The 23,739-nt window shown below is 33.5% G+C and overlaps 2 protein-coding genes and 1 non-coding gene across 4 annotated transcripts; 2 read left to right on the top strand and 1 right to left on the bottom strand.

The window, feature by feature from the left end:
• Nucleotides 1-14,580, bottom strand: LOC130644699 (UBX domain-containing protein 11-like). Of its 2 annotated transcripts, XM_057450406.1 has the most exons (16): nucleotides 14,501-14,580; nucleotides 14,380-14,417; nucleotides 14,234-14,290; nucleotides 13,147-13,250; nucleotides 11,985-12,039; nucleotides 11,834-11,907; nucleotides 10,492-10,618; nucleotides 10,278-10,411; nucleotides 8,887-8,976; nucleotides 8,699-8,776; nucleotides 8,277-8,436; nucleotides 7,986-8,089; nucleotides 7,841-7,908; nucleotides 7,682-7,763; nucleotides 1,086-1,153; nucleotides 1-872 (listed from the first exon to the last, which is right to left on the bottom strand). In XM_057450406.1, exons 1-16 carry the CDS (start codon nucleotides 14,554-14,556, stop codon nucleotides 743-745), a joined length of 1,425 nt encoding a protein of 474 aa, XP_057306389.1. In that variant the 5' UTR covers nucleotides 14,557-14,580; the 3' UTR covers nucleotides 1-742. The 2 variants fall into 2 exon arrangements, with proteins under 2 accessions (XP_057306389.1, XP_057306390.1); XM_057450407.1 differs by lacking the exons at nucleotides 1-872; nucleotides 1,086-1,153 and adding an exon at nucleotides 1,190-1,359.
• Trnaa-ugc (transfer RNA alanine (anticodon UGC)) lies at nucleotides 4,190-4,261 on the top strand. Its single transcript has one exon. It is a non-coding gene; the product is annotated as a tRNA-Ala (tRNA).
• On the top strand, nucleotides 4,837-7,120 carry LOC130644698 (heat shock cognate 71 kDa protein-like). The gene is made up of 3 exons (XM_057450404.1): nucleotides 4,837-5,208; nucleotides 5,331-5,750; nucleotides 5,841-7,120. The coding sequence occupies exons 1-3, from the start codon at nucleotides 4,903-4,905 to the stop codon at nucleotides 7,002-7,004; spliced, it is 1,890 nt and encodes a 629-aa protein (XP_057306387.1). The 5' UTR covers nucleotides 4,837-4,902; the 3' UTR covers nucleotides 7,005-7,120.
• Nucleotides 14,581-23,739: the final 9,159 nt, after the last annotated feature.

Genomic DNA, 23,739 nt, shown 5'->3' with positions numbered 1-23,739 from the left:
TCACAAGAAAATATATATTAGCTAAATATATTAAGTATTCAAAATACGTACAATTTGATTAGTAAAAAAAAAGCTAAACAGAAATATTACCCTTCCCATGACAAGCAAACAAAGCAGTGTGGAAAGAACTTAAAAACGATACAGTGGTCCCTATGACCGAAACCCTAAAAATACCATGCTATGCATTAGCACAAACAATCAAATCTTAGCACGCATAAACTCACTGGGAGCGAAGTTAAATCATGGACCCACCTCGTCCCCAGCGTTTTGTCCGTTTCGACGTCAAAAAAGACATAAGATGCCCGGGGACAATGCTAATGATGGACATACGGACGCACGTTAAAACAACACAGTGAATTTTTCCACAGTGGGGAAGATACACTATTGGCTTCTTCTTTTTAATAACTTTTATTACAACCATGCATCTAAATTCTCTGTTTTCGCATATATTTATATTTTTTTCCTTATCTCTATTGTATTCGCTGGGATGTAATACTGTAATACACAAAACGATTAACATTGTAATACATCCTCTACCACCTCCATTTCCTATGTTGACTAAACACCCGGAAATCCCGAAATACGTTTCAAACTGAGGTTTAAAATAATGAAATGTTCATTGCTGGAGTGTAACCTGATGGACACACTGAATTTATTATTACGGTAATAATTTTTAACATAGCCAAGTCATCGTATGAAGCCAATCTGCGTGATCGTCAAATACATTGAAATAACAACCTGTTTATTTACTAACGACCATGTACAGAGTAGCGTTAGGCACTAAGCCACACTCTTTTAACGTCTTATTCACATCGTCGTACGACTTGTTTGGAAATGACGTCTTTAAGTGATAGACCGGTAAATTGTCACCTCTAAAACCAGTAAGAAGGCAATAAAGTGGCATGTGACATACAACCTCGTTTTCAGAAACTGCTCTTACTTCCAAAAAGGGAAAACATTTCTGAAAAAACAAATTTTTTAACTAACACGAATAGACACAAAGAGCAAAACAGCTAGTAAGTCCAAAAAAATAGAGTAGAAGGGTGGGAGTATGCGGTTGGGGTAGGGGTGGGGGTTGAACATACCTTATCTTCTCTAAATGACTTCTCACGTCTTGTATCGTTTGTGTGTATTTCATTTTTAAAACATATGTCTAAACAATAAATAATTTAGGCAATAATCTCCACCCTTTTTTAATAGTGTTTAGCATTTGTGCGATAATGTCTAGGGACTTTAATTTTCATACAAATATAGTAATAAGCGTTGGTACCATTATTTCTTTTTCTGACCTATTTTGGTTCCTTCTGGACGGATCTGAACCGAAAAATATGCGTGCCTTGTGCATGCGCGGATCTAAAACTGGAAATGAAACCAAACCCCTTAGATCTAGAGATTGACTAATAAATAAGCAAATTGAGATACCAAAATACTAATTCGCTTAAAAAAAATTGTGTGGCCTAAAGCTTGATTTCAAATAACCTAAACATTTCTATCTCTGCGACAGTTGCACAACCAGAATAATTATAGACTTTATTGCAAACCAAGCTTAAGATCTGAAGTGAACTTTGACAAGTTCTAAATGCGCGACTTTAATTTAGAAACAACCAATTTACCGCGGTGAAATTTCGAAATTAGCCGTCCTGTTTCAATAAATTGGTCATAATTGTTGTTCTAATATGTATGTCTTTGTCATATGTCGCTCTTTCGTTGACGATATAGTATCACTAAAGATATTTGTTCATATTATTTTATCTTTAAAATTTCATTAATATCTTTCGGTTTCTCATTTGAAATCTGTAGTATATGATACTGACTTTTACTGTTGTTAAAACGAAAGTTTTTTATTGCGTCCTCAACTGTTTGTTTAGTCTCTTAATATCAGTAGTCATAGGCTCTAGGTTCAAGTTATTTTCGATTATTGTTACTATTGTTACTCCTATTTGGCTTCCTGTTAATATGCTGTATAACGTTGCCCCCCTATACCTTTTCACTAAAAAATAAATAAGGTTTAGCCCCACCTGCCCAACCCCAACCCCCGCTGACTTTGAAAACCTTTAAGCACCTCCATCTACATGTCATCTTTATTCTTTGATCATTGCTTTTTTGTAAGAATACGCCTTTCCTGAGATTATTTTCTCAAACATGAAAACGAGGCCTGATGTTCTTAGAATGTAAACAAACCTATAGCGAGCGGGAAGAGCAGCTGAAAATACAGAGCTTTTATCTTACTGCAGGTTGCTAAGGTGTATTTCAAAGAAAATGCATTCTCGAAAGTCATGTGGTACAACTTTCGGTTGAGGGTAAACACAGACTTTACGAGCAAACACTCACAAAAGAAGCTTTGATTAAACAAGAACTACAAGTATCTAAATTAAACTATAGCTAAACTATCATAAACTCATCTAAAACTACACAATATGACAGGTTTGAAGTTAGAAAACAAAGAAATTCAGTCCCTCTTTTTGAAGAGGTTGCTGCGTAAGCGGCGTGTTTTTCCTCGAATCGCTTATTAGACAGGAGACCCAGCATAATTTTTGTTACTTCCAGGAAATCCGAACAGGTAAGGTGAGAAAAATTACGCTGGGTCTCAAACGATTTTTTTGTGGTCAGAATGTTGACCCCTTTTGATTGGTCAATTCTATTGTTTTTTGCTCACATGGTCAATATCGAGAAATCTTTTGTTTTATGTAAGAATGATTGTAATTTGAGGTTTGCTATGAGGTGGATGTGAATTTTAGGGATTTGCCGAGACATTTGGTTGCGTCTAAGCTTTCGTGCGAGAGAAACTGAATAAGATATCCTGGAAGAAAGCTTAGTTAACTAGGTAAGAGCTTATGTGTGTGTTTTGAGAAATATGATTTACGCTGGTATATCAAACACGCGACCAAGGCTACTGATTGGGGGAACGGATTGAGTGTTGTATTCCTGAGTGTCTGAGTAGACTCTACAACCGGATATGGAAAAACTAAGATTGATTGATTTAAGTTTCCAAAATACGTTGCTTGGAGCAAGTAATCGTTGGAAGTGTATACTTGAAATTTTCGTCCCCTGTCCATTGTTTTAATAATCGCTTTCCCTTTCATCCCACATTTTGAACAGTACTTCTCAATCTCCTTTATACGTTTTTTTTATAAGAAACATGTTTATAAGAAACCTACCAGAATTCTTCAAAAATTAAGAAACTTTTACTACTACATTCTATGTCTATTTCTGAAATTAGAAACTTGTTTGTAATTAATTCTTGCAATTAATTGAAGAAAATGTTACAATCATCACTGGGGAGTAAGTAGTTTTATTACGTCACTGTACCTAAGGTCCCAATGGGAATAATACACACCACAGTAAATCATCAATAAAACACGCATTTTAAATACAAGGTCATTGCATTTGTAGCAGTAGGGTTATGTTTTTGATTCTTCTTGAGTTATATTGTTTATATTTTGTGCTGTTGTGTTGTTGAAAACTTTTAATAAAAGAGACTTTGAAACGAGAAATGCTAAATGTTTTTATTTGGAAACCAACTAGTCCAAAAATTAAAGAAACTTTTAGAACTAGCTAATTATTTGATATAAGAAACCCTTATTTAACTAGGAAAATAAGAAACTAAATACGAATTTTTTGGACTAAAAACATGGAATTTCAGCCTACAAATAGGAAAATTTGAGAACTAGTCCCTTCGACAGGTTTCTTATATAAAAAAAAGTGTATAGTAAATACAGGTAAAAAAGAGTGAGTTCTGTTTTTTTACTCCCTAGTTGTCCTCAATATCTTCTTTTTGCTGGAAAATATTGATATTTATGTTAGTGTCTTTTTAATAAACTTTCATTTACACTCTGTTTGCTAGCCATTTTAAATATTTTAAAAATATGATACACTCGGCCTCGTTTTTATGTTTAAAAAAAAATCGCGGGAAAGTTGTATTAGGTTCAAAAAAAGCAATATTTTAAGAACAATGCTAAGGCTCAAGTATCAGACTGCAAAACTTTCTGTATTAAAATCCACGGTGTAGAAGTATGGATATATTACAATTTTCGTCAATTATTTTGTCATATGCTTTAAAAATAATCGCATCAGCAACTATGTAAAAACACTTTCAAGAAATATTTAATAAAACTCAAAACAAAGAGATCTTTAAAAAAAGTGTAATACATGTTTACAACACATTCCTTGAAGTTTATGTGCTCCTATCGGGGGTGTAGCTCAGTGGTAGAGCGCTCGCTTTGCATGCGAGAGGCCCGGGGTTCGAAACCCCGCACCTCCACTATACTTTTACTTTACCTTTTTTCTAAAACTTTATGTTACAAACACCTGAAAGTTATTTGCTTTAAAGCGATTTAAATTTCTTTTATGTATATATATATATTTTTTAAATTTATGCATGAATTTTGAAGTAATTGTTATATCCCACCGGTCCAACGTCAATTTTATAAGACTGAGCACACAAGATAAAATAATGTAAAAAATTTTTTCAGATCCAGTTCTTTTAAGTCTACAAAATTTATAAAATCTAATCACACAAAGATTTGTATGTTTTTCTTTTTACTGTCAAACTACTTTCTAGAATTTTCTTGCGGCAAAACAATCTAGACGCTTCCACACTAACTATGTCAACAGGCTCGGCTATCTTGTAATTATTCAAGATGGTAGCCTCAAAGTATAATTATTCTAGAAAATTATGTGTTAGGCTAAGTACATAATTATTCAAAATGGTAGCCTAATAGCCAATCAAATAACGATATGTATTCTAGAAAATTCCCGCTAAAGTTTGTAATGAGTTCTAGACAATTCTTAGAAAATAATATAAAAAAGCATTCAATTTAAAGATGACAATTCAACAAAAAATTGAAACAAAAAGATATAAATACAAATCAAGAGAGAAGAAGAATCAACAGACGTACAAAAATGTCGAAGGCAATTGGTATAGATCTTGGTACGACTTACTCTTGCGTTGGAGTTTTTCAACACGGAAAAGTTGAAATAATTGCCAACGATTCTGGTAATCGGACCACACCGAGTTATGTAGCATTCAACGAGAATGAACGACTAATCGGAGACGCGGCAAAAAATCAAGTAGCAATGAATCCCTCAAACACAGTATTTGACGCTAAAAGATTGATAGGTCGAAAGTTTGATGACTCGACTGTTCAACAAGACAAGAAGCACTGGCCATTTGCAGTTGTTAATCGAAATGGAAAGCCAAAAATAAAGGTAAGGTTAAAAAGAAAAGCAAATGTCTAAGATTTTTCTACATTTAACAAACAACATTTATAACCAAAAATGCAACTTTCCGTTTCGATAGTAATAAAGTGCGGTATGGTATCAAATTTTAGGTCCAATATAAGAATGAAGACAAAGAATTTTTCCCTGAAGAAATTTCCTCTATGGTATTAACAAAGATGAAAGAAACTGCGGAAAACTTTCTTGGAGATAAAGTTACAGAGGCTGTCATAACAGTACCAGCTTATTTTAACGACTCTCAAAGACAAGCAACGAAAGACGCTGGAGTTATTGCAGGATTGAACGTTCTTCGAGTTATCAATGAACCCACAGCAGCAGCTATTGCTTACGGTTTGGATAAAACTTCAAATAACAAAGAACAACATGTCTTAATATTTGATTTGGGCGGAGGAACATTTGATGTTTCAATATTGAGTATCGATGGAGGAATTTTCGAAGTGAAATCAACAGCAGGAGACACGCATCTTGGTGGCGAAGATTTTGATAATAATCTCGTTAATTATTTTATTAAGGTAAGTGTTAAAAAAAACAATTTAATTCTCTATCCTCTTATTTTCAAACTAAAATGGAAATATTGTGAACGAATTTTTTTATGATTTTAGGAGTTTCAACGCAAGCATAAGAAAGATATCAGTGGAAATAAACGAGCAGTAAGACGGTTACGAACGGCTTGCGAAAGAGCGAAAAGAACACTGTCGTCGTCCACTCAAGCAAATATTGAAATCGATTCCTTGTATGAAGGTATCGATTTCTTTACGTCTATCACAAAAGCCAAGTTTGAAGAAATCAATGGAGACTTGTTTAAAAAGACACTGGAACCTGTACAAAAAGCTTTGAGTGACGCAAAACTTCAAAAATCACAAATCGATGAAATCGTCTTAGTTGGAGGTTCCACTCGAATACCAAAAGTTAAAGAATTGTTAATTAATTTCTTTAATGGAAAAGAGCTCTGCAACTCAGTAAATCCAGACGAAGCTGTTGCTTACGGAGCTGCCATTCAAGCCGCTATCTTAAAGGGAGATAAAAATGAAGCAGTACAAGACTTACTGTTACTCGATGTGGCTCCACTGTCTCTTGGTATCGAAACTGCGGGAGGTGTGATGACTCCCATTATCAAACGAAACACAACAATTCCAACAAAGAAAACTCAAGTGTTCACCACATACTCGGATAATCAGCCAGGTGTTTCCATTCAAGTTTACGAAGGAGAACGTGCAATGACTAATGATAATCACTTGCTCGGAAGATTCGAACTTTCTGGCATTCCACCTGCACCAAGGGGCGTTCCGCAGATTGAAGTGACGTTTGATGTTGACGCAAATGGCATCTTAAATGTCATCGCCAAAGATAAAAGTACTGGGAAAGACTCGAAAATAACGATTAAAAACGATAAAGGACGATTATCTCAAGCTGAAGTAGATCGTATGGTGGCGGAAGCTGAAAAATACAAAGACGAAGACGACAAGCAAAAAGAAAAAGTCGAAGGAAAAAACAACTTGGAAAGTTACGCTTATCAAATGAAGAATACAGTGAACGATGCCAACGTAAAAGATAAATTATCTGAAGACGACAAAGAAGTTATTATCAAAAAATGTGAGGAAGTAATCAACTGGTTGGATTCAAACCAACAGGCAGAAAAATACGAATATGAATCGAAGAAGTCCGAATTGGAACAAATCTGTCAGCCGATTATGACAAAACTTCATCAATCTGGAAATGGTAGTGCTGGAACACAACAGGGACCAACAGTTGAAGAAGTCGATTAGAGACTCTCAATTTAGATTCAATTTAAGGATTTAACTACTCATTTTGTCTCCCTATTGTATATATTTTAAACTAGGATTTTGTAATACACAGATAAAAAATAGTAGAATATCTAAAAGGTATTAAATTTTGTGAACCTGAGTCACAGCGAAATATTTTTATTAGAAATAAAAGTTTTTTGTAGCTTTTCCAAACGGTCAATTTTAAGATCTTAACATAACCGTTAGTGTATAGGTATACACTAACGGTTAACAGCAAAACTGATACCATATTGATTTTGCAGGTTATCTTATTTTTAGCCGTTTTTATTAAGGATTTTTGCTATGAGTTTAGTCATAATTTTAATTTTGGTGAAAATCCAACGATAATTAAAAAATGGAATATTAAAAATATTTAAAAATGATAATAGAAATATTGCACATCTTTATTTACGAAAGCTAATGTCCCAATTTTTTCTTGTCGCCAAAAAAAAAACCCTTTTTATGTAAAACATCACCTTGGGGCTGTCACTCAGGAAAGAGCCTTTTTCTTTTTTATCTGCAAAAGTAAAATCCTAAAAAATATATTTTGCTCTTCAAGTAATCCAATTTCAAGGATGTCTTAAATTGACTTAATTTGGTCATTAACACCGCCAGGAGATGAAAGAAATGTAAATAACTAACTCCATTAAAAACAATACCTGACTCCCAGTTTCGGATTTAATTCTTAGGGTCGTAATGCTAATCGCAGTTGATGGGCGGCTTTGTCTCGATGAAGTCATCCTATTATTAAAACAACTACATTTATTTAGCCTCCTGAAATTATAAGAAAAACAAACCAAAAAAATCATTAATCCTACCTAAGTTTCATTTCTTCTACAGCTTCAGTTTCGCATATGATAACGTCATTTTTACAGATCGGATTGCCCTAAAAAAAGAGATATCTATAAACACGAAAAACTACCTAAAAATCTATTCATATAACTAGATCTCAATGTCTATTACCTGTAAAGTTTCCCTTAATCCATCCCGAATGTCTACAATCTTACCACTTTTAATAACAGATGAGGGAAGATTTGATAAAAATTTATCTACTGATTGTCGATAACCTAAAATGGAATCAACGAACATAAATAGTTGTTTTTCAATCAGAGAATGTACATATTGAATAAAGTTGAGAAAAAAAAAAGAAAAACAAGATTGTAATAAAAAAAATCCAAGTAGTTTTAAGTAGTGTTTGAAAATTCTACAGTTGAGATGCGAACAATTTAAAAAGAATTTGGTCTTTAAGCATACCTTGGTTACTCGTTTCTGTTTTATTGTCAATATAGTTATCTGCGTTGGTTGATACGGAAAGAGCCGTGTGTCCTTTGTCAGGCGACAGGGCATGACCTTGACCAGGAAATATTCTTTCAAGTCTTTGGTCTTTAAAATATATATTTCTTTTGTCTTTAACCTAAACAGGTATCAAAATTCAAATTAGAAAATTTAAGAATTAGACTGGCATAATATCAATCAACTTTTCTGAATAAAACGCAACATTAAAACACATTCTAGGCTGGCTGGAAGAGTATAAATTTGCAAATCCCAAAGCGATTCATAAATGCCAATTACATTACAAAAGACAAATCAAGTTGGTAGGAAAAAGAACTTTAACTCTGCTAAAGATCTTTTTTCTTAGAATCAGTAGGAAAAGATGTCATACATTAATTAGCTACCTTAAATGGGACACCTTCAGGATATGATTTTTGCAATTCAGTTGGAAAGTAACCATCCATAATATCCTGCATACATTCCTAAAACATTGCCATTGTTAACACTTGAGTTGCAACTTTTTTTTTTAATTCTTCAATTCAATTAAAGCAAAAGAAAGAAATAACACAAGAAAATGATTAGCTGGTTCAACCTGTGTTGTAAGATCTTCAAATGGTCTGAATGGGCCTCCAAACATGTATATACCATTTGCGTAAAGTGTTAGAGGTATGGGTTCCTTTAACTGAAATATAAAAAATTAGCATAATGTTTTAAAATATTAAAAAAACTGATTGAATCCATAAATAATTTGATATTGATAAACAATGTCTTTTTTTAATTTAAAAAAAAGCCTTCTGAAGGTAGTGACATTGACCTTAAATTTTTTTAATATTTTCTACTGTCATTGATCCTATTTCCAAAATCAAGTTCTGCAAAGGTTGATTGATCTTGTGCATTTTTTTAAAAGCTATCGATTTGCAAAAAATATTTAAAATGCTGTTTGTAAAAAGAATGTACCGTATTTCCTCTAATTAGCGCCGCCCTTTGCTTAACGCCGCCCCCAATAAGCGCCACACCTGAAGTTAATAGTTCGTAATAAGCGCCGCCCTCTAATTAGCGCCGCACTTGATTATTTAATTTCTACTCTTTTCTTATCAACAAAATCTTCAACATTTAGTTCAAGAAAAGAATATTTCTTTTTTCTTTTTCCCCAGTTCTTCATAAAGGAATTTTAAAAGTCTTTTATTCAAGCTCCTGACGTATCTTGGAACAAACCATTTAAAGCTCATTTGATATCCGAATACGATACGTGGCTGAGCTCTGGAATTCACCAGTACACCAATTGTTGAATGGGTTCTTGAAGCATGGAACAAAGTGTCTAAAGAGCTAATTATTAATTCTTTCAAACATGCGCCCTAAACTTAGAGATTGATGACAGTGAAAACATATTGATTCGCTGCTTCAAAAAAAGGAGCTTGTCCGAACGAAGACGCCAGGTTAAAGGAAGCTTTGCAAATTAATTTTCGATGAGGATTCACAAGAGAACCCCTTTGAACAGATTTTTATTTAGATGTCAAAGATGCGTGCGAGCCATTTCATCTGATTGATCATGATGGCGATAGCGACGATGATCTTGGTGTCTGATCTGGTCTGATTCATTCCATGGATTTGTATTTCAGAAATAAATACTGAAAAAGTAAACGGAATTGTCTTTTTTGTGACATTTTATTGTTCCCTAAACCTTCAAAAACTAAAACTTCCAAACTTTGAAATAAACGCCGCCCTCTAATAAGCGCCACATCTATATTCATAAAATTTAATTAGCGCCGCGACGCTAATTTGAGGAATTACGGTAGTACATTGCATTACATTATGTATATCTGGGAAACTTTGCATGGGGCTGTTTGTTTATGTTTGTTGTCGTTTTTATGAAAAAGAGCACCGTCTAGTATAACTTAAATTAAATTTATTAGCCATATCAGATAACGCATGTTAGCTCGGGAACAGACACGACACCGTTAATAGTAACTGATGCTTACTCACCTCAAGTCTTGCACCATCCTTTGTATGCTTTACAAAATGTTCACCTTCCCCAGCTATTAAATTCAATTCTTGTATGTTTTTTAATACTAAATCATAGTCCATATGAAAGCATTTAGGATGACTAATAGATAGATCTAAAGATTGAAAAAAAAGTTGTTGTAAAATAGCGTTTCTAATTACAAAAGATTGAGCAAAATGGTAATAATGCAGCTACCAGGATTCCACAAAGATTTGGGCTCAGTCAAGAATTGGGACATTTCATCTTCACGTTCCTTTTCATCTTCGTTGTCACTACTGTTATTAGTTCCAATCCATATCATCCCATAATCCTCAAGAAAATCCTGTAATAGAAAGTAAAAATGAATCTCAATATTTATTTAGAGTAACCATTTCTCTTCAGTATAGCTTTAAAATACAAATATTTATTTTGTTATTTCAACAATAACCGAAATCAGGTTAAGTTTTTTATGACTTTTTTCACCAAAACTCCCAGAAATGTTGAAAAATTTTTTTCCTCTGTATTACTAGCATAGGTTTAATAGTATTTAACAAAAGAGCTAGAAGGTTCAGAATAATACCGTAACCTTATTCGTGCTGGGGGGGAGGGGGTGATTCAGCCCCCCCCCTCCTAAACCTTTTTTAATAACTTTTTATGTGTTTATAGTTACACCTACAAATTTTGTGACTTTTCCTAACTTTTATTTAGCTTTAATTTCTAAAAAGAAATTTTTGGGGAATTATGCCGAAGTGTTGCCATGACAACACTTTTTTATATTGAGTTGAATTTTAAAAAAATGCTTGTTACTAAAAAAATTGTTTTGCATGCTTTTTAAAGCCCTATGTCACTTCTTAGTTTATATTGTTATATTATTTTTTGATTCTATTATTATTGTTACTAAATTCATTGCAATTATACAACAATTAACAAAATTCAAAGTTCGAGCTTTTTTTCTCTATGTCACTGAATTTGAGGACGTCACTACCGAAAAAGCTGACGTCATCACTTTTTTTTCCTCAAATTGTTTATAAATGCCTAGCCAACACTTGTGGTAAGTTTCAGGTCCAACGATTTGGAAATTTTGCAGAAATTTATTTTTGCGGTTTGTAATTTTCAGATGACTATAAAGAAAGAATAGAAGAAAAATGAATGATATTGCATATAAATTGTAGATAAATTAGCTTTATATCTTTCCTATCAACTTCCAAAATAATAAATAAATAAAATTGTAATGGATGGATTATAAAAAAATTTATATCGTTGTATTTTGTATCAATTTTTTTTTAAAAAATATCGAGAAATTTTCGCAGATCAGGCCGATTTTGAAATTTTGCAGGAACTTATTTCGCGGATCAGGGGTATTTAGACTTTTCCAGCGAATAATATTTTCGCGTTTTTGCAAAAATCTGCGAAAAACGCAAAAATTAATCCCCCGAAAATTAATTCCTTTAAGTAATCTTCAATTTCCTATAGCTGTAACAACATACAAAAATATTTCTGTGGTTGTTTCAGGTTGCAGATTACTCTTATTTGTTATGGCTTTAAAATATTTACACACCTCCATACTGTGAATTTGGTTTTGTAGTTTGTGACATTTTCTCTCCAGTTCTGCAACTTGATCACATTCATAACCTAAAAAATAATCAATTCTTCAAAATCAACTGAAGTCAGCCAATAGGGAGCGTGTAAAGCAAATAACATTTTTGCACCTTGCGCTTTTTTGTAGATTTGACATTTCTCTTCTAAAACACGTATTCGTTTATCCTGTTAAAAAATAAAAAATACCTTCAAGTTTGCTTAAATACCTTTTCATTAGAGTGAAGATGGCAGGAAAAACAATGTTTTCAGTCTAAGTAAAACATTGCAAATAAAACCACCATTTTACTGTTGGTCTATGCATTTGTGTAAAACATCTCATTATCATGTTTTACATATAGTGCTAGACCATTATTGTTACCGCTAGCTTTATTTCAGCACCATTAAACTAGCAGCAGTGCTGAGAATAGTTTAAATTACGTCAACTCTGTCAAAAAATTCAAAATTATTACTGACATTTTTTAGCAAGCTTTTTATGCCAGTAATGTAACCTTTTGCCAAAAATAAAAACAAATTTGGTGTTTGTGACGAAAAATCAAAACCTTAAAGTTACCTTGTGTTCGACACAATTTTTGTCAACAACAAAATATATATATAAATAATTGTGTCAAAAATAACTGTAATCTTCAGCATGCTTTTTCATTTGGTGGGATAATTTTTGTCTATTAAAGCCTATTATACTATTAACTATAATGACTTACCAAAGCAAAATTTAGGTCACAAAATTTGGTCAATTTTTTTTATTACATCTTTTCTTTTGTTGCCTGAATTATTTAAATAAGATGAAATTCAAAAAAAAACGAAAGAAATTTCTATTATAGAGTATTTCATATTTTTGATTCTGTCTGAATCGTTCTAAATATAAATTTGATCAGGCAGGATAAAGATTTTTATAATACCTATCCAAAAGCTGGGTCATTTTCTAAGTGGTGGACAAATGGTCATTACAGAAACTACAAATGCCCTTGTACTTTAAACTTATGGCTTTTATTAAGAAGTTTAACCCAATGCAACTTTGATTTTTTATATTGTGCTGAGTGATTTGTGTAGCTCAGTTAATATTGTTTGATGTAAAATAGTTTTTATAGTATTTCAAGTTATTGTAGTACATACATTTTACTTTATTACTATTACCACAGGTGTCATAGTATTATATTAGAAACCTATTAGGAATAAGCCACAGACATAGAGTGAAACAAAATAATTACAGTGGATCATGATTGCTTTGTTGACAAGTTGTAACAAAAAAAGATCAATAAAATAAATCATATATACCTTTTCTTTAACAATATTTTCATACTCTAAAAGCTTTTTTTCAACTGCTGATAATCTATTAACCATAGAGGTCATTAAACCTGCACTTTTAGCTGACACATTTGCTAAAGTGAAATACATCAGAAGTAGAGCATTTCCCTGAAGTATACCCCTACTATATTGCTAAAAAGGTGAACATAGTTTTAAGCGTGTACAGAAAATCGAAAAACATTTAGCCACAGAACAACAGTCTTCTTATATTAGCATATGCAATCACACACCTCCACACACACCTGAAATCATTTTAGCTGTGCTGTTTATTTTTTACTTAATTGATTGCCTACCACTTTAGTTATTTTTTAGGCTTTAATTCTACCGTGAGTGAAAGTAAAAAGTTTATAGTATTATATTTTAACATTGTTTTTGTTTGGTGTGCGTAACTAGAAAAAAGTCAAAAAGCTATTTGCATGTGTACATTTACATGATCTATGGATTATAGAAAGACGCCAGGTTGAAACTATTTATGTATGTTACATAATTTACTTATAAGCAGCCATTCTCGTCATGTAGCATTTCACAAAAATTTTGCTTATAACACAGTCCATAATTTGACTATACTAAAATTGACTATAATAAGTCAAAATATTTATTTTAAGTTTTCAAAATCAATATTGGAAAATAAATACTTTAATTGTTATTATTTTTTTCTTAAAAATTGCAGAATTATCCATGTATATATAGTAGTGTACATTAGTGTACATCTTCTTTTTGCATTGCTTCTTTTTTTACTTTACTTTTTTTTAGTTTACTTTTGTAGATTTTTAATCTAACAGGTTGTCTCATGATGATAGACTTTTTTAGCAAAAAAATGTAAAGTAAACTAGTGATTAAGAAGGATTTAAGAACAAATTCTTGCCTAATTTTTCTTGCATTGCTAAAATTAGTTAGCTGTAAGAAACGTTTAGAGAATTGAAACAACTGGCATAAGCTCCTTTAAAAAATCCAGAAGTTTAAAAACTGCTACTATACTACAAATGCTATGATAAGTAATCAACTTTAAAATATGATTCACTTTTCATGTTTTGTATTGTGTTAAAATTAAACTCACATGTCTTCTTTGTATTATGATCATTATTGGCCATCAGTTGGTTCAGCACATCAATTTCTGTAATTTTAACAGAAAAAAATGTAAAATATCACCAAATACTGAAATGATTCTTAAACACAAAATTGCAAAAATGAAATTCTCAATACCTGGTTTGTGTATTTGTTTAAATGGAGCTGCACGGGACCTATAATGGTTTAAAAAAGTATTGTTATATGCTATATTAAAGTATGCTAACTTGAATTAAAAATTTTGTGTATATATGTTTACCCAGAAGTAAAGGGTGTCTTCTTTCCCTTCTGCAAATTGCTTAAAGGTGAACTCATTTTTTGAATTATTAATATTATTTCCTAAACAATATTAAAAAATCATTAACAAAATTTTTTAAAATTACATTTAATTTTTTTTACCATATTGATATCTCTTTCAAATTGATTGTTTGTTGCATTGCGAAAATAGAACACATTGTGTATTTATTTTACGTGACATACAGGTGTGCTCAATTGTTAGTATTGGAGATTTTCTCAGCCTGCTCCTGTTTCCAGTTTGTAAATCGATTTTCGAAAAATATTATTTGTTTGAATATTTTTGAAAAAATACACGTAAAAATTTTAGGTCAATAATTGTTCAATTCTTAAATTGATTTAATATTTTTGTATAATATAACATATATCATAACATCAGGCATAAGCGGCAATGAAGAAGAAACAATTTTTGCTCCCTAATCTTACCAAGCAGTTTTATTCTTTCACATTAAATAAAAGTTAGAATAAAAGGAGCTGTCGGGTGAAACTCTATTACAGAAATGAAAGGGGAGCATATAATACAATTCTAAACAAACTAAAATTGGTGGATTTTGATACGATCTAAACTTACTTGGTAATAAAAAATTATCTGACATAATTTCAAGTCGCGTTTCTCTGCACCACTATTAACTCTGTTTAACATGCATAAAGGAAGTGAGCAGATGGTGGTTTTCTTTGAAATAATATTGCTTTGATGAAAAATTGATCAAATAAAATCAAACCAGTTTGATTTTATTACATCAATTACATATTACATCACTATTACATCGAATATTGATTTGTGTTTTTACGTCATGAGTATTATCGTTCTATTATTTTTTAATGATATATACCAACAATTTTAGATAAATTTTAGTTCAATATTTATTTTAAAAATTGATCTGCAAAATTGTTCCGTCTATTCAGGCCTTAAAAATTTTGACTTTTTACAATTAGAACAATTTTGTTTTGTTTCAGGGTGTGGCACTACAGATGCAAGATTTTTACTCAGACAGCTACAGGAAAAGTATTTAGGAAAGAGAAAGAATCTCTATTTTGTTTTGGCAGATTTAGAGAAAGATTTTGATAGAGTGCCACATAAAGTTATTTGGTAAGCTATGAGAAAATTAGGTGTGGATGAGTGGCTAGTTACGATGGTACAGTCTATGTAAAGCAATGCTAGAAGTCGTGTCAGGATTAAGGATTTACTTAGTGATGAGTTTAGTGGAAATGTTGGTGTACATCAGGGTTCTCTACTTAGTCCTTTTTTGTTTGTTCTAGTCTTAGAAGCGCTGTCAATGGAGTTCAGAACAGGTTGTCTATGGGAGTTATTGTATGGAGATGATTTGGTTCTCATAGCAGAGTCGATGGAAGAATTAGTTGAAAAGTTTGAGAAGTGGAAGAAAGGACTAGAAGATAAAGGGCTAAGGGTGAACACAGCAAAGTCTAAAGTCATGATTAGTAGCATTGCAGCCAAGTGTGACCTTGTAGTTGGAAAGTGGCCTTGTGGATTTTGTAGGAAAGGGGTTGGTAGTAACTCAAGTTGGTAGTTGGTAGTATTTTTTGTCAGACTTGCAAGCATTGGGTACATAAGAAGTGCAGTAGTATTGGTGGAAGGTTAAGAGCTGACTTTCAGTTTGTATGTAAGCGTTGCAAAGGTGAGATTATAGAGAATGAATTATATCCAGCTTCAATGATGAACAACAGTGGCTCGTTGTAGATAGTTGAGAACTTCTGTTACTTAGGTGATATGTTGGGCAGTAAAGGAGGTGTTAGAAGAAGTGTTATTTACAGGATAGGTTCTGCTTGGAAAAAGTTCAGAGAGTTACTTCCTTTGTTGACTAGCAGAGTCTTCTCAATTGAGTTAAAAGGTAGGTTGTATGAGGCCTGTGTAAGAAGTGTTATGTTGTACGGTAGTGAGACATGGGCAGTGAAGCAGGAAGATCTTGACCGTTTAGAAAGGAATGATATGAGGATGGTTAGGTGGATGTGTAACGCCAGTCTGAGAGACAGAAAGAGTTCAGATGAGCTAAGAAGCAGGCTAAGTATCCATAGAATTAAAGATGTTATCCAGATAAGAAGATTGAATTGGCTGGGCCACTTGGAAAGAATGGAAAAGGATAATTGAGTAAGAAAGTGTAGAGACTTGATAGTTCCTGGGGCAAAGCCCAGAGGCAGATTGAGAAAGACTTGGCAGGAGGTTGTAAGAAGAGACTTGATATAGAGGAAGTTAAGTTTAGATCTAACACGCTAGCATGGAAATTGGACGTTAAGCTGAGAATGATGATGGTGATAACTTTTTGGGTTTCTTATACCTGGGTTTCTTATTAAAAAAAATGTGTACATGCAACTCTTGAGGCAACAGATGAAAAAATTTCTGAAAAAATTTCTTTTTGCGTATTGACAATGGGTACTTGTAGAGGTCGTCAAAATTTAAGTAATGGTTCTCCTCTTAATTTTTCTCCTGCTTGCCTAAGTGGATTTTTCAGCAAGTAAATAATATGAAGACTGTGTTTACCCAATTGCCTGTCTGTTTATGACTTTTTCATCTGTTTGCCGACATTAAATACATAAGATTGATATTAAAATCCTAATTATGGTTAGTAAAGCCATTGCATTGCACATAAAAGTTTTGGGCTAAATATATTCAGACCAAAATTGGACCTATGTTTCAAAGCTTGTTTATTGACTGTTTCAGAATGGATGGGTTGATGACACCTCAAACTTCAATATATCTTCAACCGTTCATCAAAACACACAGTTTAATACATTTTCTTGATGACCGTTCAGAGTTCTACGCTATACATCATGACACAACAAGTAAATAAATTTTTGATTCCTTCATGTAAATATCAAGGGTCATTGCTGACATAATCAAAGTTCGACGTGAAGGCTCTCTTCCTCTGCCAAAGTGAAATTTTCCATCTGATCTATTGCAGGAGCGGCGCCACAATTTCCAAAGTGGGGGAGCTTAGGCATAGTGGAAGGTTTTTAGATTTTATTGACAATCAATGAGCGAAGTTGCCAAAACAACAGAGTTCTAGGGGGCACTGTAAGTTGGCTTCCACCGGGCACTGGAAGCCAACTCATATTTAGAGTCCCAAAACACATAAAACGGCTATATTTGTCTGATATATATTTAAATGGAGACATTCATTCTTGCAAGCAAAAAGTCATTTATTTTGAAGTTTTGCTTAAAATAAAAAATAAAAAATATTTGTATCATCAACATTTAATTGCATATATACTTTAAATAATTAAAGACAGTCATGGTAAACACGTAATTAGGCGACAGTATGCTAATGAGGGCACACCACCCTATTTAGGCGACTCATTGTACCATACTTAGGTCATATGTAACCTAGTTAAGACATTACAATATTTAATGGCTTTTCACACATTCCTAAGAAAAAATCGCAAAAAATCTTTGTTCAGAATGGATAGTCTACGTGACCATGATTCCAAAATTGTCACTCGTGCCTCGATATGTTCACTGCACTAAGAATTATTTTAAACGAAATATATAACCTAATTAGGTTAAGTGTCACCTATTTAGGTGACGTTTTCGTCCGCCATATTAATTTTTCCCTGCGGCGTAAATGGCTGAAATCCATTATTTAAAACAACAAATAGTGCCACCCAAGGTTTGGGCCATAAGTTACCAATGCGCGATGCAAATAAGACAAAATTGTTCAAAATTATCTGCAAAGTGGACAGATTTAATTCACATAAAAATTGTAGTGCGAAACGCAGTGATTTCGATGTATTTACAATAAAAAGTTTTGGTTCGCCTAGTTAGACTACGGGTAGCCTAATTAAACTACATCACGTTACCTAACTAAACGACTCGCCTAATAATTAGGTCATGCCGCCTAATTATGTTTTTACCATTAGTGGTTATAGCTTTCGTACTCTGTGCGGGAGACCGGGGTTCGATTCCTCTTGACGGCGATTTAACATGGGCGAGTGAATGTTACCATAGCCCCGGGTTAAACCAAGCCATGTGAGGGAAATTGGGGAGATGGCACACTGTGTGGGCCGTTGGATGTTGCCGGGAGTTGTCTAGTAGAGCGTGGGCCCTACTAATTGGGTCTGCGTAGCTCAAAATGAGCATTAAATACTCTAGGACTCTCCATCTAAGCCATGGCCCCTCCTGGAAATAATAGACAGGGTATATCCCTCGATATTTGTGAGGCTAGCCATGTAAAATATGCACATCTATCTATCTATCTATCTCTACCCTGACCGTGCGTAAGAGCAATTATTAATTACTGTTACAGCAGGTGACAGGAAGAGTCGATTAAATGCATTTAGTTTAGTAGAGTACATGACGAGTCAAACACTTGAGTATCCTAGAGGATAGCTAAAGCTATTTTATTTTGACAAAATTATAATAGCTATCTGGCTGAGTTGATATGTCAATCTATATATATTGGATTGCAAGCTAGCTAGTAGCTAGCTGTAGAGGTGTAGTAGCTAGCTATCTATATATAATATCAACTGACTTTTCACAAAACAACGTCTCTGGTCCATCAGATAGCTGGCTATAGCTAACTGTCATTAAAAGAAGTGTAGAGAAGAGAAAAGTCAGGCTGGCCAGGCTATCTATTAATCAGGGGGAAACCATATTTGTTTACAATTTAAACGAATGTTCACGCATGTATTGTTATTTACAGGGTGTTACACGGACGTGCGAAGTATGGCGGCTGTGCATTTTTTTATCGGCAAAAATCTTGTTTTCTCAACCTCGTCCACAGGACTATATTTTTCTTAACCGGCGGAGGGGCCGCGGATTGAGAAAAAAAAAACATTATATAATAAACAGCATTTAAACGTGGAAGGATAACAAATTAACACGAAAAGTTGACGTTACAATGTTATTAATTGTTGGCTCTTGAATCGATTGCGGCGAGTTTGATATCGGTAATCTCCAAGAAAACTTTTCAGTACGTGTTCCTCAGATACATTTCACGCAAGCTTTAATCAATGAAAAATTCAGTTTTGTCTTCAGCCGAAAGGTGACTAAGGATCTATGTAGGTTCCTCTCGCTGAAACATCAGCGCGTACATTATCTTCTGTCAACGTTGTTTATTTCCTAAAAAGATTCACTAGTTAGTGGCGGCAAAATTGGTTCGTTTGTCACTTCATTGCACGTCTCGTTAAGTATTTCAGCAGTAATATCTCTAATATCATTGGGTTGGTTAATGATAAACCCACCACTTGGGCACGTAACAGCATATTCTACGTTGAGAGCAACGCCACAAACGTAAAGTGTTAGTAATCTTTGAAAAGGGATTCCATATCTTATGTATAGCGCATCTTGAAAGGACTGTTTATCAAAAGCAAATCTATATTTTTTCAACGGCAATTACATCACACAGATGGAGGATATATTCTCTAGGGATGCTTCTAACGATTAAAATTTTTCGAAAAATAGACAGATTCTTGTATTTTCTTCAAGTGTTCTTTGATTTTCCTCTTTTCCAATTTGATTGTATTGTTGCGCTTGAAGCTTGAACTTTTGATGTTATCAACAGTTCTGTTTTTTAGTTTAAATACACATACTTATCGTCTGACATCTGTTCCTTTGCAACTGTTCCTTTGCATTGAATAAAAGATGTTTTATGAAGTTATCAATGGCATTAGCAAATGGATTCAAGAGATTCGAAATTCTCGGTACAGTTTTCATCACATAAACATCTATGCTTCAGACCCTGGCTGAAGACGGCGTAGGCTAAATAAGGTTGTGTTGTGACTATACGTGATAATAATTTCAGTTACTTTCATTTCCACAAACAACTCAGTGAAAGCGTCTTTACCATTCGCCTCTCCAAGATGTCAATTTCCTTCAGTTAATATGCTGAGCCAGAAAAGAGCTCACCAATAGTTCACCTCCTTCACCAATATGTTCTTCTTTTACAACTAGCAATGACTTTTTTTTGTTCACGAAATATCCCACATACTCGCCATTTTTTCTCACCATTTTTACCTGTGCCCAGTCAAATCGTTTGCCTAAGCCGACTAGATCAAAATTTTTTCACCTGTGGGATCTGTTTTAGACATAAGCATCATCCCGATGGCATACACTGCCATTGCAACAGCGTCACCTTGAGTTGCTCCTTTCCTAGATGCTATTTCCTTTCCTTCAACAACGAAAAGTATTGCAAATTCGCTATAGAAATTTGACAGTTATGAAGCAATTTTTGGGTGCAGTAATTTGAAGTTATGGAGAAGAACAGCTCTAATCGTGTTGAAGGCATTCGAAGAATCCTTTTGCAACAGTAGTTGCCTCATATCCTGCTTAATACCAGACTTCGCTAATTCCAATGGGTCTTAAATCAGATGACTTATCGATTGGGATAAGTCTACAAGCAGCCAAAACAGATAAATCTTCTCCCTCCAATTTCATAGAACACATTTTGCGTGTCATTCTGGTAATTGTATGACACAAATCATCAAAAACCAACCAATACACATTTCCACCAATTGTTTTTCGCCAACTATCTGCATGAAAAAAAAAAGAATGACCAGATGCGCCCTTTGTTAGAGCACGTGTTCTGACCAAATCTCCATTAATGCAATCAAATATCACGCACTTTTCAACATGTTCCTGAAGTATGTTTTATGCGTAGGATGTTTCGCAAGAAGACATTTCATTGTATCTTCCGTTAGTTGGGGGATGCCATTATTTCATTAATTTTCCAATGAACGTATGGCTGAATTAACTTTGCCAGCCAACATTAAACGCGTAAAGCGGCTTGATAATTTGTTATCATTTCTTTGTCAAAAGAAGGTTGGGATAATTATTAAGGCCGTCAGGCAAACATCTTGATTCATAGAATAATCTAGCCATTTATTGATCAATCTTGTCAATTCTTGAATGAAATCTTCCCCTGAAATATATTTTGCAAGCCCAAAGAAATCTTTGTTCAAATAAATGTTTTCAAGCGCATCCTTTTACTTTGCTTTTATAATCATCAACTAAGCTTTCTTGATTTTTACTAATGTTCGTATTGAACTATACCGAAGGCTTCCGCTTGATGTTATTACTGTTATTATTATTGAAGACAGCGTTGATTTTAAATCGTTTTTCACATGCACACGTTCTTTCTTGGTTATTATTCGGTTGCATGAAATTTCCAAGAGATGATGACATAATAATAAATGACGTAATCAACAAATGATAGACGGGATGAACGAGTTTTATTCTTTTTCGTATATAACAGTCTTTACGCAACGATTTGTTTTGACATATTTTCGTTCCCATTCTTCTTTTATTCAAGTTGCCGTTAACAAATCACGCCGGCAATCTTGGAAGACATAACAGTTAAACACTTGGGATTTTTTCTTTTGGTGAGAATGTATCAACTTGTATTAGCTAAATAAACTTTTTTTACAATTTAACACTAAAGGACGTGGACGTTATACGTGGAGGAAAGATAACAAAAAACATGGAAAGTTGACATTACTATGACGACACAACATAAACTCAAATATCGATAAAACAATTAAATTTTCACGGATAATTGCTAACTCATTTGTAATCAGCACATTTTCGTCACACATACTACGGACAAAACAACATAACAGACATAAAATTGCTGAACGCAGCAAAACTAAACAAATTTTGCGTCCCAGCCACGCTACAACTTCTCCCTTTGTTGTATCTCTTTTTTCTGCGATCATATCGGCTAGTCTAGATACAAAAACACTAGTTTCTCGACTCATACCTCCGTTGATGCTGAATATCAATGAGAATTGCGATTGAGAATGATCTCGATCCCGTATCCTAAGAAAAGTTAGAAAGATACAAAAAAATGCCAGGAGCCGAGGAAGTGTGATAACAATTCAACCGGTGCGTAGCATTACTCTGGCACCAAGCCATCGGTATAAACAAATATGGTAGCGTAGCAGTCGAATCGTGGTTTCGTGATCTTTTTGGTTTTATTTTTATTTTAATTCGCTGGCGCTCTGCTGGTATACTTGCTTTTGCTATCCCGGCAATAAAAACTCAATGTTACTAGCTAGCTAGCTGCTGGATGTAGTTAGTTACAGACACTAAATAGCTATGGCTATCTGCCTAAACTATTATAAACCAGAGTTGTTCACCTGAATTATTAGTTAGCTACTTGCTAGATGTTCTATAGCTAGATATAGCTATAGCTATCTATAGTTTTAGTTCCTTGTATAGTGATTTGACAGTAAAATATTGTATGGCTGATGTTATTAAGAGGCCATAAAGGCACACTTTAACACTTAACACTTAAAAATGATACCTGTTAAACTGGTCTATCACCAGAAGCAAATAATGTGCTCAATGCAATTGCAAAGATATAATTAGATCAGAATTACATTTAACACAAAAGAAAAAATTATCTCCAGAATTGCGTTTTAGAGAGAATACGGTAAAAGTCTTGCACTATTAGATTTTAGCAAGCGTTATATAAATAATTTTTCACGAGATGGGATAAAAAAAATGTTTGTTTGTTTTTAATTATTTGACATCGGCAAGGAACTGCATGCAACACACACAAACTTTGTATATCAGTTTGCCTTCATGATATAGATCTTGATCAAGAAAATGTATTAGATCATGTAATTCTGAAAACAGTTACAGAAATATTGGCCTTGAAAGAATTTTTAATGACGTGATCTACCCGTTCATTCCGAAATGGATTTGGGGACCAAGGTTTGGGAAACTTTACAAATTTAGTCCCAGGTTGTCCCTAGTTATCCATGTGGTTAAAAATGACTTAAGTCACAAGCCTGTTTCGAGTTATATATGCATTGTAATGGCTTCATTTCTTTAAACCCAACGGCGGTTTGCAATCAAATTTGGTGAGTAAACATATAAGGCCTATACAAGCTTACCCGGCAAATTTAATTGTAAACCATATTGCAGATCCTGAGTTATTGGGTCATTGTAAAAAATATAAAAAGGCAGGAGATTACGCATTGCCAGGCAAAGATAATTAAAAAAAAGGCAGGTAAATCCCAACCATCCTCTTATTACATATACAGTACTGGAATCAGGACACCTAACATCAGGGATCGCATATCGTGTATTTCGTGTATGATTCGCAATGCTGTCGTTATAGTAAAAATTTTTACCATTGTGAAAGTTGAGATCCATTGTGGGGTTGACTGTACGATGCATCATGATTTTCAAGATTCACCTCACGAAGGTCATGATACATCTTTAAACATTATAATAACTCTTAATTA

The sequence above is a fragment of the Hydractinia symbiolongicarpus genome, chromosome 5 (assembly GCF_029227915.1).
Source record: "Hydractinia symbiolongicarpus strain clone_291-10 chromosome 5, HSymV2.1, whole genome shotgun sequence".
Lineage (NCBI taxonomy): Eukaryota > Metazoa > Cnidaria > Hydrozoa > Anthoathecata > Hydractiniidae > Hydractinia > Hydractinia symbiolongicarpus.
This window is presented reverse-complemented; position numbering and strand designations above follow the sequence as displayed.